Source organism: Saimiri boliviensis, chromosome 4, assembly GCF_048565385.1.
Source record: "Saimiri boliviensis isolate mSaiBol1 chromosome 4, mSaiBol1.pri, whole genome shotgun sequence".
NCBI lineage: Eukaryota > Metazoa > Chordata > Mammalia > Primates > Cebidae > Saimiri > Saimiri boliviensis.
In genome coordinates this window covers 97094157-97110725 of record NC_133452.1, presented here as the reverse complement: position 1 = coordinate 97110725, position 16569 = coordinate 97094157, and the positions used below count along the sequence as shown (strand labels likewise).

The window sequence follows — 16569 nt, the reverse complement described above, 5'->3', positions numbered from 1 at the left end:
AACAAAACAAAACAAAAAGTAGGAAGATAGCAGATAAGGAAGGAAGCCATGGAGATAATTTGTGTGAGTATAGCTTTCGAGTATTTGCGTATGAAGCTGTTTCTTATGATTGTAGGAATAAGAGGTCAGAAGAATGGCATATTACCACAAATGGAGCAGTGATGGGGTGGGATGGGGGGCTGTGTTGACCTTGAGGTGGCATTTGATGACGGGGCTGGGATTCTAGGAATGAGGAAACCCAAGAAATGGACTGTGTCTCTTAACTCTGTGAACTCTGTTTCTTCATCCACTTTCCTTGCTTATCTCATGAGATAGTTACGATGATCAGAAGACAATGCATGTTGCAGAATTTTAAAACCATGAAAGAGGCTACAGAATATCGATACTGTTCCAGAGGAACTTGAGAATCAATCCTCATAGCCAGCCTGTTAGCTGGTTCTTTCGATTCCATCACCGAATCTATCTGGCACACGTGTCTTCCCCCATTGCTCCGCCTGGGATTCCCATGGGCGCCTCCTGACTGCTCTCCTGGCTTCCAGCCTTGCCACTGTAAACCATTCTCCCTGTGGCCGGAAGAGAGGTCTCTATGAACATGTGACTCGAATCCTCCAGTAGCTTTCATTCCTTTAGGGTACAATCCACATGTCTTGCCCTGACCTTTGAGGGGTCCTTCCTGATCTCCCACCTCTGCAGTTCCCCAGCCTTCTGCTCCACACCCCCAGCCTTCATTCCACTTCAGAGCATTGACACACCTGGCTACAAGGTTTTTTGTTGTTGTTTTTTAAATTGTAAAATAACATAAAACGTATCGTCTTAACCATTTTTAAGTGTACGATTCAATAGTGTTAAGTACATTCACGTTGTTGTACAACCAATCTTCAGAACTCTTCATCTTGCAAAGCAAACTCTGTACCCATTAAATAACCTTCCCATTCCTCTCACTCCCAGCTGTTGGTAACCACCATTCTACTTTCTGTCTCTGAATTTGGCTAGTCTAGGTAACTCCTATGTAAGTCAGATCATACAGCATTTGTTCTTTTGTGACTGACTTGCTTAACTTAAGTCTCTGTCTTTGAGGTCCATCTATGTTGTCATGTGTCACAATTTCCTGTTTTCAAAGGCTGAATCGTCTTCTTCTGTGTGTGTACAGCACATGTTGTTTATTCATTCATCAATCCGTGGACACCTGCATTGCTTCCACCCTTTTGGCTATTGTACTTAATGCTGCTATGGACGTGGATGTACAAATGTTTTATTGAAATCCGGCCTTCAGTTACCCCAACACCCAGAAGTGGAATTTTTGAATTATGTGGTAATTCTATTTGTAACGTTCTGAAGAATCACTATACTGTTTTCTGTAGTGGCTGTACCATTTTACATTCCCACCAACGATGTACGAGGTTTCCAATTTCTGCACGTCCTCACCAACACTTGGTGTTTTCTGTTTTCTCCCCGCTATTTTTGTAGCCAAACTAATGGGCGTGAGGAGATAACCTTGTGGTTTTGATTTGCATTTCTCTAATGATGAGTGGTGTTGAGTATCTTTTATGTCCTTATTGGCCATTTGTATTTCTTCTTTGGAGAAATGTCTCTTCAAGAACTTTGCCCATTTTTTAATTTGTTTGTTTTTTGTGGTTGAGTTACAGTTCTTTGGCTGCTGGTGTTTAAGTGTATGAGGATTTGGTGTGTCCCCACTAAGCTCCAGGAGGGCAGTGGCTGTGCCCATGTGGCTCACTGCCATCTCCCAGTGCCCAGCATGGAGCCCTGTGCGGGGTTTGTCAGCCAACGAAGATGCATGTCTGCAGCTCTCAATGGCAGGCGAACGCGAGTCTGTGTTTATTTCTACATTCATTCTAGTTTCAAGAAGGATTTTGGACTTCGGTCACATCTCTTTGGGACCCTAGTATTTGGGATCAAGAATGGCAGGTGACCCTCGTGAAGGGCTTTAAAATGGATAATCTGAGGTCTTGTCAGGCACTGTTTCACTGATTTTTGGACTGTGCTTGTTCAGTTGAGTTTAAATCCCATTTTGCCCAGTCAGGAGGATCTTGATGAAACTGTGTTTAGTTATTTTATAATTTCAAAATATGCGGCCACCTAATTGGTCTCTTTACGAAGAAGGCAAGGAAAATGTAATCCTGGCTTCATACGTGGTAGAGCGGAGAGGCTGGGCCGTGAGTCTCCTCTCCCTCATCTTCGTGTCTTCTCCTCGGTTCTTCAGTGCCTGACACCCCGTCCTGGATCCCAGCCCTTCGGTCCTCAGTTGCCAGGCCTCCTCAGTTCTCTCTCCCTGACAGCCCTCCTTCTTTCTTCCTCTCTCTTCTCCTGCCTTGATTCAGGACCTGTGGTTTCTTACCTGGATCACAGGAACAACTTTCTAACTGGTGTTCTTACCTCCAGGCTTGTTCACTGCTGCCAGAGTAAATGTTCCAAAATGCAAATGTCATCATTTTCCTGTTTAATTTGAATTCTTCGATGTTTCCACGTTGGCTTCAGGATAAAGTCCACACCCTTTCACATGGCACACAGGCCATGCACAGCAGCCGGTCACTTGCCATGGTGACCTCCCCTCTGCCCCCAGCACTTCAGCTGCAGTCCCTGCATTCTTTGGCTTTCTCTGGCTACGATGCCCCCCACCAGCCTCCCCTGCCTGTTCCCGAGTTCCTGTGCTGTTCTGTTCACTCTGACCAGTGAACAGTTACCCTCCTCCTCCATCCTAGCCAGAGTGGGACCCTTGCCTACTGTGGCTCACTGTGTCTGCCTCTTGGGAGTGCTGCCTGTCTGTAGGGTACATCTGTCTCTTAGTCTCCCTGCTGCACTGTATGTTTTGCAACCAGGGGTGGTGTCCTTTATCTCTATGTTTCAACAGTTAGCTCAGTGCCTCTCATAGAGTAGGTCTTTGTGGAAAGGAAGAGGGAGAGGAAAAAGGAAAGTTTGTCTGATTTGAAAGATCATGTTCTCTCTGTTCTTGCCACCTCCCTCACCCCCTCACCACTGTCCACTGTTGCATTCTGCCAGTCCAGGGTGGCTGAGGTTAGGGTGGACTCCCAGAGTGACCCAATCAGCTTGACTTTGTTCCCTGGCCACCCTGAAACAAACTGAGCCTGGCCTACCTTCTGGTAAATGCATCCCAGCAGTGAGATGACTCATGTGTGTGTGACTCAGAGCGAACGCAGCACAGCTGGAGAGCAGCCATTTGCCTGCGGGGGGTGGGGGTTGTAGAGAGCAGCCCAGACCCAGGCACATGGCCACCAGGCTCCCAGCCCTGTAGCCTGCTGCCCACTGACTGGAGCAAGGATGCAAGTTCTCCTCTGTCCACAGGCTGCAATAGCAGAGTTTCACTAGATTTCTATACCTGGGATGCTGTCTCATTTATTACTATTAAATCATATTTTAATAGGCCACCATTTATTGCAGACTTACGGTAAATTGTTGGCACTGTTGTCAGCAAATTATCTCATTTGATCCTTACAATAACCCAACAACAAAGATAATAGCAAGTGCATATATAGCACTTACTATGTGCCAGACACTGTTCTGAGCACTTCATATGTATTAATTCATTTAATTCTCACAATAACCCTGCTATGCAGGAAATGTTACGCTCACTTTTCAGATGAGAAAACTGAGGCACGGGAAGGTCACACATGGAGATACCCGTGGGTCACATAGGACAGAGCTTCGATACAAACTCAGGAGTCTAGCTTCTGAGTCCACATTTAGCCCTCATGCTGTGCTTTCTTGGAAAGCATTAACCATAGTCCCATTTTGGAGGGGAGGAAATTGAGGCTTAAAGAGGTGAGTCCTTTATCCACAGTCACACAGGGAGTGATAGAGGCAGTGATGGAGATTGGTGGTCTCCAAGCCTGGCTCCTAACCCCTGTGCTCCGATGCTCAGACTCAGGAGATACTATTACCACGATACAGCCATGCACTTGGTTCTCCTTAGCTGCCTCCATTGGTGCTTCCAAGGGCTAAGACCAGAGGGTGGGTAGGATTCTGGGGCAGAAACCTTCTTCCGAGTCTGGAGCTATAGCAAATGGGTAGCATTTGATGGCACATTTTGCTTCCCATCTCATTTCAATTTTGGGTCCTGGAGTATTTCCTTCCCTCAGGGATGCTGATGGGACTTTTATTACCTCCACAGACAGTGAGACCGTGCACTACCACTATGGCCCTAAGGACCTGGTCACAATCTTGTTCTACATCTTCATCACCATCATCTTGCACGCTGTGGTTCAGGAGTACATTTTAGATGTAAGTGACGTGTCTGGATTCTGAAATCAGAAGCTGGGGAGGTGCCTTGGGGTGGAGGACCTGGGCTTGGAGAAACTGCAGCTCTGCACCTGTTCATCCTCCAACTGGCTTGCTCTGGTTGGGCCTATTGCCTGGGCTTCCCTCACCACACTTTGGTTTCTGTTCCCTCTCATAGCCTCCTTTAATCAGCACATGAGACAGCGGTGTTTATTACACAGAGAGAAAGCTGTGTGGGGATGGTGTCCTTATGGGTCTGTTGCACATAGAGTAATCGGGGATGTTTTCTTTCCATGTAGCCTGGAGACACTCATCTTGCCACTTTCTAAAAACGCTTACCTTAGACCAGGCACTGTATGCACACAGTAGGCTTACACCAGATAACCTGGATTATGGCCAGCTGCAGACTTCTAACGATGTTCAACTCTTTTGTGGGAAGAAAACAGGAGTTTGAAACCCGCCCAATATGGATACATTTGTATGTTAATATGAGGGGTTTTCTTTATTCTTTAGAAAATCAGCAAACGGCTTCATCTCTCCAAGGTCAAACACAGCAAGTTCAATGAATCTGGACAGCTGGTCGTCTTTCATCTCACCTCAGTGATTTGGTGCTTCTACGTGGTGGTGACGGTGAGCCATTCTCAGGACTGCTGCAGGGGGAGAGCTCAGACCGAGGGGCGGTTCCAGCTCTGGGATTGCTCATCAAATCCCTGCAAAGGACCCCTTACTCCTTTTCTTTTTCTGTTAAGGGGAGCAAGTTTCTTAGAACCTTCTTTGCTTCTTAAAACTGAAACTGTGTTTGCATCCTCATGGTGTTGCAGAGAGAGACCAGATGGTACAGATGCCATTTTATAGCTGGAGAGAGTCATCTTGTTCAACAGTCACCACTTGTTATAATTATTATACAATATTACGGTAATGATACCATGGAACTATGTAACCCTGTATTGTTTTACAAGGCCCTTCTACAAACACTGTCCCATAAGATACATTTTATGTTCATTCTGATGCCCATGTTATATATTGAAGAGTTCCAAGCTCAAATTTTGCAGTATGCCTGTGGTTCTGTGATTTTGAAGCAGCAAGGATAGCTTGGAGTTGGAGGTAGAGTTCCAAGCCCAGCTTACCATTTGTGTTACTATGTTGGCCTTCTATAAATGAGGCCAGCCTCACCCTGTCAGCTCATCAAATGCTGTGAGAGTCAATGCCGTTGCAACAAATGCCTGTAGGACCAGACAATTTGTCTACCCCTCCTTTCTACGTAATAGGACTCTTATACAGCAAATTCCCTCATAGAAAGGAATGTGGATGGTCCTTTGGAGTTTGCTGTAACAAGACCCTGCCTGTCCTGCTAGGAAGTGTTGAGTTGGTACCCACCACCACCTGGAGCCCTACCTTCCTGTAACCTGGCCCCCTGAGAAATCCATGCCTGGGTCTTGGAAAATTCAGCAACTCTGTGACCTCTGTAAGATTTCCTTCCCGGCCTTCCCCAGATCTCTCGCCTTCTTCCTCTTCTTTCAGTGACAGTGATGGGCCCTGCCATCACGAGGAACTCTGTCCCCAGAGCTGAATGTCGAATTCCTATTCTCAAAGCTGGAGTCAACATGTTCTTTTGTACATTATTTTTATTCCTATTATCATTTCATCACAGAACAGCTTTCCTAAGCAGAACACTAGGAATTTTAAATGAGGGGCCCAAGACTTCTGTCCTCTCAGGCAAGGCTACTCCTTCACAATCCCTGCGGCAGATGGACACTGTCTGAATAGTGCATCCCTGCTGTTGTGCTGTGCATGTAAGTCCCTATACTTCTGGGTTTCAGATCACATCCAGTCCCTTGACGTTCAGTTCATGCCCACCCCTAGAGACGTAAGCTGCTTTGAAGGAGAGAAGCCTCAAAGTACCAACGATGTTTAACCGCTGGTCAGGGGAAGCATTGCCTCATCTCTGAATCACTTTTATCCTTTCAACTTCACCCCCAGACATTCCACCCTAGCTGTGACACGTGGCGACCAGATTTGGAGGCTGGAGCCAAGTTGCTTAACACTTCTTCCAGGGTGTGAAAGGCTCAACTGTTCTATCTTTGCTGTTCTTCAAGGACTTGAACATGATGCTAATTAGTTTGAGAGCACATAGGCTTTTCTTGGGAGGCACATGGCAGTCTTTTATTCTGGGGAGAGCCAGTTCCCCACTCAACATATTCAATAGGCATGGAGACCAGGGGACCATGGAAAGCTCCGGCGACCCCCAACTGGACTTTTCCTAACAACATTCAACTCCTTGCCCTCCTCCATCGGAACCCTGCTTCCTGGTAGGAACGTGATTGAAGAAGAAGAGAGGTAGTTCTGTAGAAGTCATAAAAACAGCTTGTTTTTTTAAATCATATTTTTCTGTTATGATGCAAATTTTTTCATGACTCTTCTTTCTGTCTCTCTCATTTCATTGGCACTTCCTGGCAGCTATGCCTCCCAAACACATTGAGACTGTCTGCTGCTTTCACCGCTACCTCTAGTCTAGTGACCCTTGACCAGGGAAGATTTGGGCCTGTAGGGGACATTTGGCAATCTGCTACTGGTATCTAGTGGGCAGAGGCCAGGATGCTGTGGTATAGCCTTTAATGGATGGGACAGCCTCCACAGCAAAGAATTATCTGGCCCCCAGTGTCCATAGTGCCAAGGTTGAGAAACCTTGATGTGTATAGTCCAAGCTACCGTCATCTGTTGCCTGGACACTGAATATCTTTTTTTCTAGAAGGAGACCCTTTCTACTCTTGTACCCTCCCACCCCAATCCATTTTTTGATCAGCCAGATGGATCTTTTTTTTTTTTGAGATGGAGTTTTGCTCTTTCACCTAGGCTGGAGTACAGTGGTATGATCTCGGCTCACTGTAACCTCTGCCTTCCAGTTTCAAGCAATTCTCCTGCCTCAGCCTTCCAAGTAGCTGGGATTACAGGTGCATACCAACACACCTGACTAATTCTATTTTTTTAGTAGAGATGGAGTTTCACCATGTTGGCCAGGCTGGTCTGGACCTCCTGACCTCGTGATCCACCTGCCTCGGCCTCCCAAAGTGTTGGGATTACAGATTACAGCCACTGCACCTAACCTGGATCTTTTTAAACAGGAATAAAACCATATATTCTTGTGCTTAAAAGCCCCCACCACACTTTCAGTGAAATCATTTTTTCCTCCCCACTCATGTGATCTGGGTTCTGTCAGCCCTGCTGGTCTCATCTCACTGTCCACAACCCCACTTTTGTCTCCTCTGCCCTAACACTCCTGGCTGTTCTGCCTCCTGGGTTTTGCACTGGTGGTTTCTGTGCTCAAGGGCTCCATCCCCTGCCATCCTATGGCCAATTCCTTCTTGCCATCCAAGTTTCTGCCTAAATACCATCTCCTTAGAGAACCCCCCATCAATTTGCATTTTCTGCACTGTGCTGGTGCTTTTCTTCTTTGTGTATTCTCTGTTTCTCCCACTGCATTCTGAGCTGCTTGCTAGCAGGCACCATGCTCACTACTGTATCCCTGGTACGGTGCCTACGACATACTAAATGCCCGCTAAATGTTGGCTGTGAGAATGAGTGAATTAACTGCAAATGGATCTTCTCTCTCCAGCCTTCAACATTTTTTAAGTAATGAATTAGTTGTTTTAATAAATACCATAAATAATCAAATTTTTTAAAAAGTGAACAATATAGAGAAGTTCACAAAAGCAAATTCTTCCCACCAGAAATAACAGTATTATTTTGGTGTTTGATTGAAACATTTCTCGCGCATATATAGAGGTAGAACAGTGGGAGTGTGGCTGGACCACCAATACTTTTAAGGGAATGTCAGCCTCCAACTTTTAATCTACCTTTGCTTGACTATTCATTGTTCAGGGAAAAAGAAGATAACATTTCACTGGAGAAAGCAGAATGGGTGGGTGTTGGGTGGGTGTTTGGTCTTCCCTGTCTGACTTCTTGCCATTTCTGACTTCATATTAGACCTAGTAGAGGGAACGTTCTTAACACTGCTGCTTGCACCAGGACTGATTTCTACTAACAGACTAGTTGCTTTAGAGCAGATTTTTAGTGCATGGTTGTTCGGATGGTCAAATAGGATAAGATATGTCTGAATCTGCATAGCACTTGCCTGTGCTGTGTCTGAATTCTGCTGTTTTTGTGGTTCTGTTTGTTCATCTCCTGAAAGGAAGGCTGCTGGGGAAACAGGAGGGATCGCTCCACCTTGTTGAGGCCTTGCTTAGCTCATGAGTGGACTTGTAGAATCAAAAGAGAACAAAGGATTTCAAAAGCCTCTCCAAACCATCCACTGAGACCTATCCATGGATGGGATTTGGGGTGGGTTTCAGGGGCTTGTTGGGTCACACTCAGCCCCCTGTGGACTCAGGTGCTTTGCGTGACTAAGCTCAGAGGGTACCCTAGTCTAGTCCTCCCTCAGACAGCTGCCTGGACAGAGGTCTGGAAAAGGCTGTTCTCAGAGCAGTGAGTCATTTTTCCTCTGGCTCCCCCTGCTCTCCTCCCTCCACCCCTTTCTTCCTCCAGTCCCAGTGGACTGGACATTCACCAGCAGGCAACCTTTTTCTGGGGAGTTTCTTTGCTTGTCGGCTTCAAAGTTCTGAGTGTTCCTGTTTAAAATCACGAGATTGTCTGGGCTTTACGTTGCTCTCAGTGCTGCTTTTCTTGGCGAGTGCTTTTTTTTTTTTTTTTTTTTGGCAAAACTTTCTCTCCCACCTCAGTTTCAGAAGTACCGTTTTTCCTCTTAAGTACATTGCTGCTTTCTTTAGGAAGAGACATTCTCACCTCTCTGATGTCACTGGAATGAGGTAGCCTGGGGCAGGTATGTGCTGACGAAGGCAGGTGTGTGCGTGACAGAGAGGGTGGGTGGAGATGATAGAGGCAGTGTATTTGAAAGAGCTCCCAACTGTCACCACCCCACAACTGTCACTCACACGGCACCACCTGAGTACCTCGATTCTTCCACTTGTATTCCTCAATCTGTGCTTGACCCAGGGAGGAGAGAGGAGGGCAGTGGTAGTGAGAAGTGAGGCCATGCAGGTTCAAGCTAAGACCATTTCCTTCTAATCCAGGTGACCGTGACTGCAATAGTATACATGTATCTGGTTGGACCTATCAATTAGGTTATTGTGTTCATAGAGGCCCAGGTTTGTGGAATTAGGGCTGTGGACTTTACCTGAAAGGCATACTGATAGATCAAGGGGCATTCAGTGACTCAAAGATGGTTGGATCAGCCCTCACTTGGAAATACAACTGAAGATCCTAATGGACAATAACCTAGAAAGTTTCTCACTCAACCCTATTGGCCTCATTCTGAACACTGCACAACCTCTGCCCTTAATTCTCAGTGTGAACATTTGAGATTCCCAGCCTTCTCATCAAAACTACAAGCTCAGTTTATTTTCTGATTTACTGAAACAGCCTAGCCTGAAGTTACTAGACCAGAAGGTTCGTGGCCCAACTTAGATTTCAGCTGTGCTACTGAAAAACTCTCTCATTTCAGGAGATCCTTCCTATCTGTTTCTTCATTTTCCTATTTCTAAAATGAGGTCATCCTAATGTAACCTGCTCTGCCTTCTCTGAGTGACAAATAAGAGCCCTTTCTTCAAAAGAGAGAAATTGCCTAAAGCATTCATCATTTGTTCAACCAGCTGCACTACTGTAGTGTCAGCTGACTCTTGCTTGTGGTAGATTGTTTCTCCCTGTGTTTTGTAATCTTCAATTACAAATTCATCTTTACCAAGGTTTTATCTGTGGGAATCCTGAGATCCTTGGATGAGGGTATGTCCCTAGGGTATCGCTGGCCCACCACACTATTAATACTAATTTCTTAGCTTGGTGGCTTTTGGATCACATAGGTGGTATATTTCAACTCCAAACTCAGAGTCTGAGTCTGAGGTTGCAGATTTTTAAAATAAATGATTTTGTTTTCACCTTGAGTATGGGCTGAGCAGACATCTTCATTTCCCTGTGTTGGTCAGCAAACGCTTTCTAGTCTTTCCTTTCTCTGAGGTTGTGGCCTTACAGAGGGCCTGATCTTATACAAGGGTCTCAGGTTCCACCTCCTGAAGCACCATCTTCTGTTCTCATGTGGGCATAAAAACCCTGGCCCTGTGAGTAGTGCCTTCTGGGCTGCTACAGTGTCACCTTACTGCTCTATCTTTTAGCCTCTCTCTCCCTTTGGGTCCCAGAGGGTTTCCTTTTCTTATTGTGAGCTCAGCTTTGCATTTAAAAGAATATTCATTAGATTTCATCTAGCGTTTCTAGATGTTTTGTGATGGGATGGTTTTCATGTTACCTCCTCCACCCCATATAAGGTGCTGGGCTAGATGTTAGAATTCTAAAGATGGGCAAGAAAAGGCCCTAGTGTAAGGGGCTTGCAAGAGTAATGGAAACAACTGGCAGTAGTGACAGTGTGGTGGATGCCAGAGGTCAGCTGCGTGGTGAGACCTGCAAGGTCCTGCCATGCTGTTTATTCAGTAGGATGTCAAAAGCCCAAGCAGACTCTTCATGTTTCCAGTGGACGGTGATTCTGGAGTTCATTTGCTTATTCATTATAGCGGTATTTCCTGAGCGCCTGCATGCCAGGCACAGGGCTAGACCCTGGCACATAAACTGTCCCATTCATTTCCAACAATAACTTTGTGAGGGTGGGTATTTCTATTTCGTTTTGCAGATGAGCCAGCTGTAGTATAGGGAGACTAATTAGCTTGCTCAGAGGAGCTAGACTAATTAGCTTGTCAGACTCATCTTCAGATGCAGGTCTTTAGACCTCGGAACACAGCCCTTCCTACTCCAGCTTCCACAATAAAGAAACCAGCCAAGCAAGCACCAGGGGTCCCACACAGAGAAGTGCTCTGTTTTCACATTTCATGTTTCTTCCTGTTTCTGTCAGGTGGGGGCTGGATGCATCCCCGACCCTGGGACCAGTCCCAGGGCCCCAGCAGGTCTCATGTCCACATCTCTAAATGGTATCTCTTCTTACCCACTGCAGGAAGGCTACTTAACAAACCCAAGAAGCCTTTGGGAGGACTACCCGCATGTGCACCTCCCGTGAGTATTCTCGTGACTCAGCCCCAGGGAGGAGTGAGCAGGCCCCACTGCCTTCCTGTCCCAGAGTGTGGCAAGAACACCATAGGCCCCGTTGAGCAGATCATGCCCTAAGCCTATTGTGGATGATAGACTTGTTTGGAAGCCGCTGCTTCTCAGCATGCTTGACCGGAGAATCCCAGATGCAAGGCCATTTGTGCTGGCTCCCATCACGGAGGAGTCTCAACTGCATGAGACAGATGAAGAGGCGGAACATCTCCCTCCATAACGCCCCCTGACATCCACAGAGCGTCTTTCCTTCCTGCCTGCCATGGCTGGTGCTTCGTCAGAGCCAGCGTCCTCTGCCTCTTAAAATGCTGCCAAGAGAGCAGTTTACCCTGAGGGCAATACCTGGGCCTGTCTCCATCAGGAGGCTGCCCTTTGGCTTTCCTGAGATCTTTGTTTTTTTGTTTGTTTTTGAGACGGAGTTTTGCTCTTGTTGCCCAGACTGGAGTGAAGTGGTGCAATCTCAGCTCACTGCAACCTCCCCTTCCCGGGTTCAAGTGATTCTCCTGCCTCAGCCTCCCAAGTAGCTGGGACTACAGTCATGTGCTACCATGCCCAGCTAAATTTTGTATTTTTCGTAGAGACGGGGTTTCACCATGTTGGCCAGGCTGGTCTCAAACTCCTGACTTCAGGTGGTCTACCTGCCTTGGTCTCCCAAAGTGCTGGGATTACAGGCATGAGCCACCACGCCCAGCTGCCTTTCCCGAGACCTTTAAGAGCAACAATAGCAAAGGACATAGGGCTGACTTAGAACTTTCCCTTGCTGCTTAGAGCCATTCGTTGTTCAGTGTATTTGTTGGTCCTCATCTCCATCAACAGTGCTCTGTAATCTGCTCCCTTTTCAAGGCTGAAGGATTCCTCCTTCTCTACGCTCTTTTAATCATGTTTGTTTCTTTCTGTGGACTTTCCATGTCCCTTTAAGTGGTCTTGTATGTAGAACAAGGGCACGGACCAGCAGAGAAGCCAGGGTCCCAGGCTCAGGGGGCAGCAGTCACCGGCCTCACTGCCTTGCTCCTAGACCAGCTCCTCACAGGCAGAATCTCGGCCCATGCTTTTCCCTCCCATGCCTGGCCAGCGCCTGCAGGGATACTTTTCTCTATCCTGCCTGTGTGACTTGCCCCCTTGTCTCCAGCTTCCAGGTGAAGTTTTTCTACCTATGCCAGCTGGCCTACTGGCTGCACGCACTTCCTGAGCTATACTTCCAGAAGGTACGGAAGGTGAGTGCTCACTTCTCCCCCTTCTTGGAGGCCATTCATTCACCACTCCTCTCCTGCTATTCCCAGTGGTGCCTCCCTTCCTTTCCTCCAGAAGCGTGGAGTGTTGGGTGGTGATAGGAATATGTTGGGGGTTGAGCAGCATGCCGAGTCAGCTCTTGGAGAGGCGCCGTGTAGGCCCCCATGGGTGTTGGCCACCAGTGTCAGTTTCTTGCCTGCCGCTTCCACCAGACATACGGCTTTGGAGGAAACCTAACTCTGATCTTCTAGATGTCAAAGGAGAGATCTTTGCCATTTCTATAGTTTTGATTTTTGCTTTTTATAATTTCCCTCTGAATTATTTCCCAGGCCTTCTTCCCCAGCCCCTGTCTCTTCTTTCTCAATCCAAACCTTGCCTTCTGACACTAGACCCAAGGCTGCTGAAATTGGGAATGGACCTGACCACCCTTGGAATTTCAGCAGCCTGATGCAGTGGGACTGTGGGGACTCATGGGACTTGTGGGACATGGGAGTGTGTGTTCAAGTAGCCCAGAGGAGCCTGGCCCTCTCTCATCCCCTTACACTCCCCCTGCTCATGTTTTTCAATCTTCAGTTAGGGAATTAGCAAATTTACGATATGCTTCTCTTGTTTCCAGGAGGAAATTCCCCGCCAGCTCCAGTATATTTGCCTGTACCTGGTGCACATAGCTGGAGCATACCTCTTAAAGTGAGTGAGACCATGGAGCCAGCCAGATTGCCTTGCCCTTTTATGTCCATGCATCTAGCCACACAGTCATATAATTATCAGGCATTTATTGACACCTTCTGTGTGCCTAGCAGCATGCTAAGACTTGGCAATACAAAGATGATCATGGAAGATTCTTTATGTTCAGTGATTCATTCTAGCCTGAAGAGACAGTCATAGACATAGGTAAGGGCAGTTTAGCGTGATGAGCCCCTTAACACGGTATGTATCATCTGCTCTGCAACCCAGAATAAGACCCTCAACAGAGAAAGCCAGGAAGACTTCCAATGGATGTTGGCCTTAGAACCATGGCTTTGCAGCTTGAAGGCCTCCCAAAGCTGGGCGCTTGCCTCACAGCATCCAGCGCAAACACTGCTAGAGCGCGTAACCCTGGAATTCCCTTCCCTTTGATTTGTAATGAGATGGAGACTAGGTGTCCCTTGGTTGTTCTAGTAGCAAAAGGATTGCTATAATGTTCTCGAGAGCCTCTTTTATCAAAAGAATGATATCGATGTTGTTAAGCCATGTCATTGACAATTTGGACTTTTGCTGAGCTTTATCCATGCAGTAAAGGAGAACACCCGGCACTTTCTCTAGGCTGGCACTTAGAGTGGCACTCAGACAGCTCACTGTGTGGAACTTTTTGCCAAGGTGCCTGGAAATCCCAAGGCGCTTTGTCTCCTAGGTCCTTGCAGCAGGCATCCTGTGCGAATGACTGACTTGGATTAGTAAGATTCAGGCAGGGAGGGAGCTCTCAAACCCTGTCTCCTGTCTCTGGAGGCCTGTAGCAGCATCCGTTCCTGGATGGGTCTTTGAGGGCTGAAGGCTATATGGTGATGCCAGCTCTGCCCTTGTGTTGGATGCTCATGTGTCACAGGCATAATGAGTCTAAGAAGTCACTCTGCACTGTCACCGTAGCAGTAGCAAAGAGCAGGGAGAATGTACTAAACAGGGCCACACAGAAGGAGCACTTTCTGCTTCTCTGAGTACCTTGAAGCTGTGAAGACTTGGACAATGGAAAGTCAGACAAGAACACTTTATATTTCTATACTCAGAGCTCAGCAAATGTGTTCTGAGCACCTTTTATGTACTTGGTTCCAGCCTAGGGGATGAGTGCAAGGTGCTGAGCACTGTGAAGGGCTGTGCCAGGGTTGCTGTGGGAACAGGTAAGGGCATCTGACCGAGACAGGACAGCTGAAAGGCCAGGGGGCCGGTATTAGGGAAAACGTCTTAAAGGTGTGACAGCTGAACTGGATCCTAAAGGATGGGGCAGAGCCACCCAGGGAAAGTGGGAGTGAGTAGAAAACACAGCCCAGCCAGGCACAGGACAGCCTGAGCCAAGATGTGACGGCCTCTGCTCCACACGGCATTTTGGAGGGAATGTAAGGCTAGTCTTTTTCCCCCCAGCCTGAGCCGCCTGGGTCTGATCTTGCTGCTGCTGCAGTACTCAACTGAGTTCCTCTTCCACATGGCTCGACTCTTCTACTTTGCAGATGAAAACAATGAGAAACTGTAAGTGGGGCTGCTGGAGGCTGGTCTGCTCAGAGGTCTGGACAGGGCTTCCCTCTGAGGCCTGGATGGTTGGAGGGTCCCTCCCTGGGTACACACGGCCCGCTTACCTGCAGGCGGTGCCCTCGTGTTGTTTTTTTCCTGGAACATCTGACTTTAGATACCTCATCCCTCAAGCACTTTCCTCAGCCACCCTTGAATCCTCTTTCCATTTGGAGTATCTTCTGGAGAAAAGAGTGAAGGTTCCTTCAAGGGCTCTAAAGACTGACATCCCTCTTCTGCTTCTGTGAGCAGGTTCAGTGCCTGGGCTGCTGTTTTTGGGGTTACCCGCCTCTTCATCCTCACCCTTGCCGTGCTGGCCATCGGCTTTGGACTGGCTCGCATGGAAAACCAGGCATTTGACCCCGAGAAAGGGAACTTCAACACTTTGTTTTGCAGGTGAGTCGGGCAGAAGTCCAAGGTGATAAGGCAGGGTTTCCTGAGTACCACAAGGGGCCTCCTGAACTTGGCACAGCCTCTGCAGAAGGTCTGGAGGCAGCAGACCCTTCCGTCTCCCACATGTTGTTATTTAGCTGGAAATCTCTGGATATCAGGCCTGAGGGGAGAAGATATAGCAGCTTCTGTTTCCATCCAAACCATCTTCACTCCCTGGCCCTGGTTTGCTCAGATTGCAGTCCAAATAGGAATCCCTTACACTTGTCTGGCACTTTGTGGCACATAGAGGCATCACACCCAGTCTCTCAGTTGATATCATTCTCCTCTTCTTCTGTGTGGGTGCTAAAACCATGTGCTCAATGGCTTGGCCAGTGGCCTTCAGTACCCGTGAGAAGGCAGTGAGGAAGCCACTGTTTCTCAGAGCCCCTAGGCCCAGGAGATGGATTTGTCCAGGGTTGCTCCCCTTTTAAGTGACATGCTAAATGAGAATCCACTCTTCCAGAAATTCATTTGAATTCTACCAATATTTGTGGAGCTTACATTAGTCTTGTTCTGTGTGATGGGTGCAAAAGAGGCACACGGAGCCCTCCCTCAGCATGTGAGTAGCGTGATTGTAGAGCTGGCCGTACGTCCATCACCACTTCCTTCCCTTCTCCCTGACACGTGTGACGTGTGCTGGATCAGAGACTGACTGAAGCACACACTTCCTGGTGATAGTGGCGGTATTGGAGAGGGCCGGCGGCGAAGGTGGAGGTGATGAGCCATGGGAACTGCAGGGCCCCCGGCCACGGTTCTCCCCCGCACTACCCAGCCCCAAGGCTGTGAGCCCAAGCCCCCCGGCCTAAGCCCACCCCTCTGCCCCGCTGCAGGCTCTGCGTGCTGCTGCTGGTGTGTGCCGCCCAGGCCTGGCTCATGTGGCGCTTCATCCACTCCCAGCTGCGGCACTGGCGGGAATACTGGAATGAGCAGAGTACAAAGCGGAGAGTCCCAGCTACACCCAGACTACCAGCCAGGCTCATCAAGAGGGAATCTGGTGAGTGCCAGGGCCCTTGGCAGAGAGTGGAGCCAGGGAAGTCTGTCTGGGATGGGTAGGAGGAGCCAAGGCGATGGGCTTCTTGGGCACTCCCCAGACCAGTCCTGCCAGCTTCTCCTTCCTCAGGGCTGGGGCTCCTAGCTCCCGGACTAGCACGTGGCTGGCCATGGGCCAGGGACAGACTGTGGGTGGGGCTGGCCCTAACTAGGCTGGGAGCCCTGGCCACCCTGGGGCAGGGCAGTGGCTGGGTGGGGAACTCTGGCAGGAAGCGTGTCCTCAGGGTGGCTTCT

At 48.2% G+C, this 16569-nt stretch overlaps 1 protein-coding gene across 2 annotated transcripts in view; it reads left to right on the top strand.

Annotated features, from left to right (window-relative positions):
* Positions 1-16569, top strand: part of TRAM2 (translocation associated membrane protein 2) — a 77083-nt gene that overhangs the window by 56138 nt on the left and 4376 nt on the right. For both annotated transcript variants that reach the window (XM_003923118.4, XM_074397897.1), the window contains exons 3-10: positions 4148-4257; positions 4768-4884; positions 11264-11322; positions 12497-12581; positions 13214-13284; positions 14710-14814; positions 15106-15249; positions 16116-16279. In XM_003923118.4, the coding sequence (XP_003923167.1) occupies positions 4148-4257; positions 4768-4884; positions 11264-11322; positions 12497-12581; positions 13214-13284; positions 14710-14814; positions 15106-15249; positions 16116-16279 (855 nt within the window). The remainder of the gene's footprint in view (positions 1-4147; positions 4258-4767; positions 4885-11263; positions 11323-12496; positions 12582-13213; positions 13285-14709; positions 14815-15105; positions 15250-16115; positions 16280-16569) is intronic.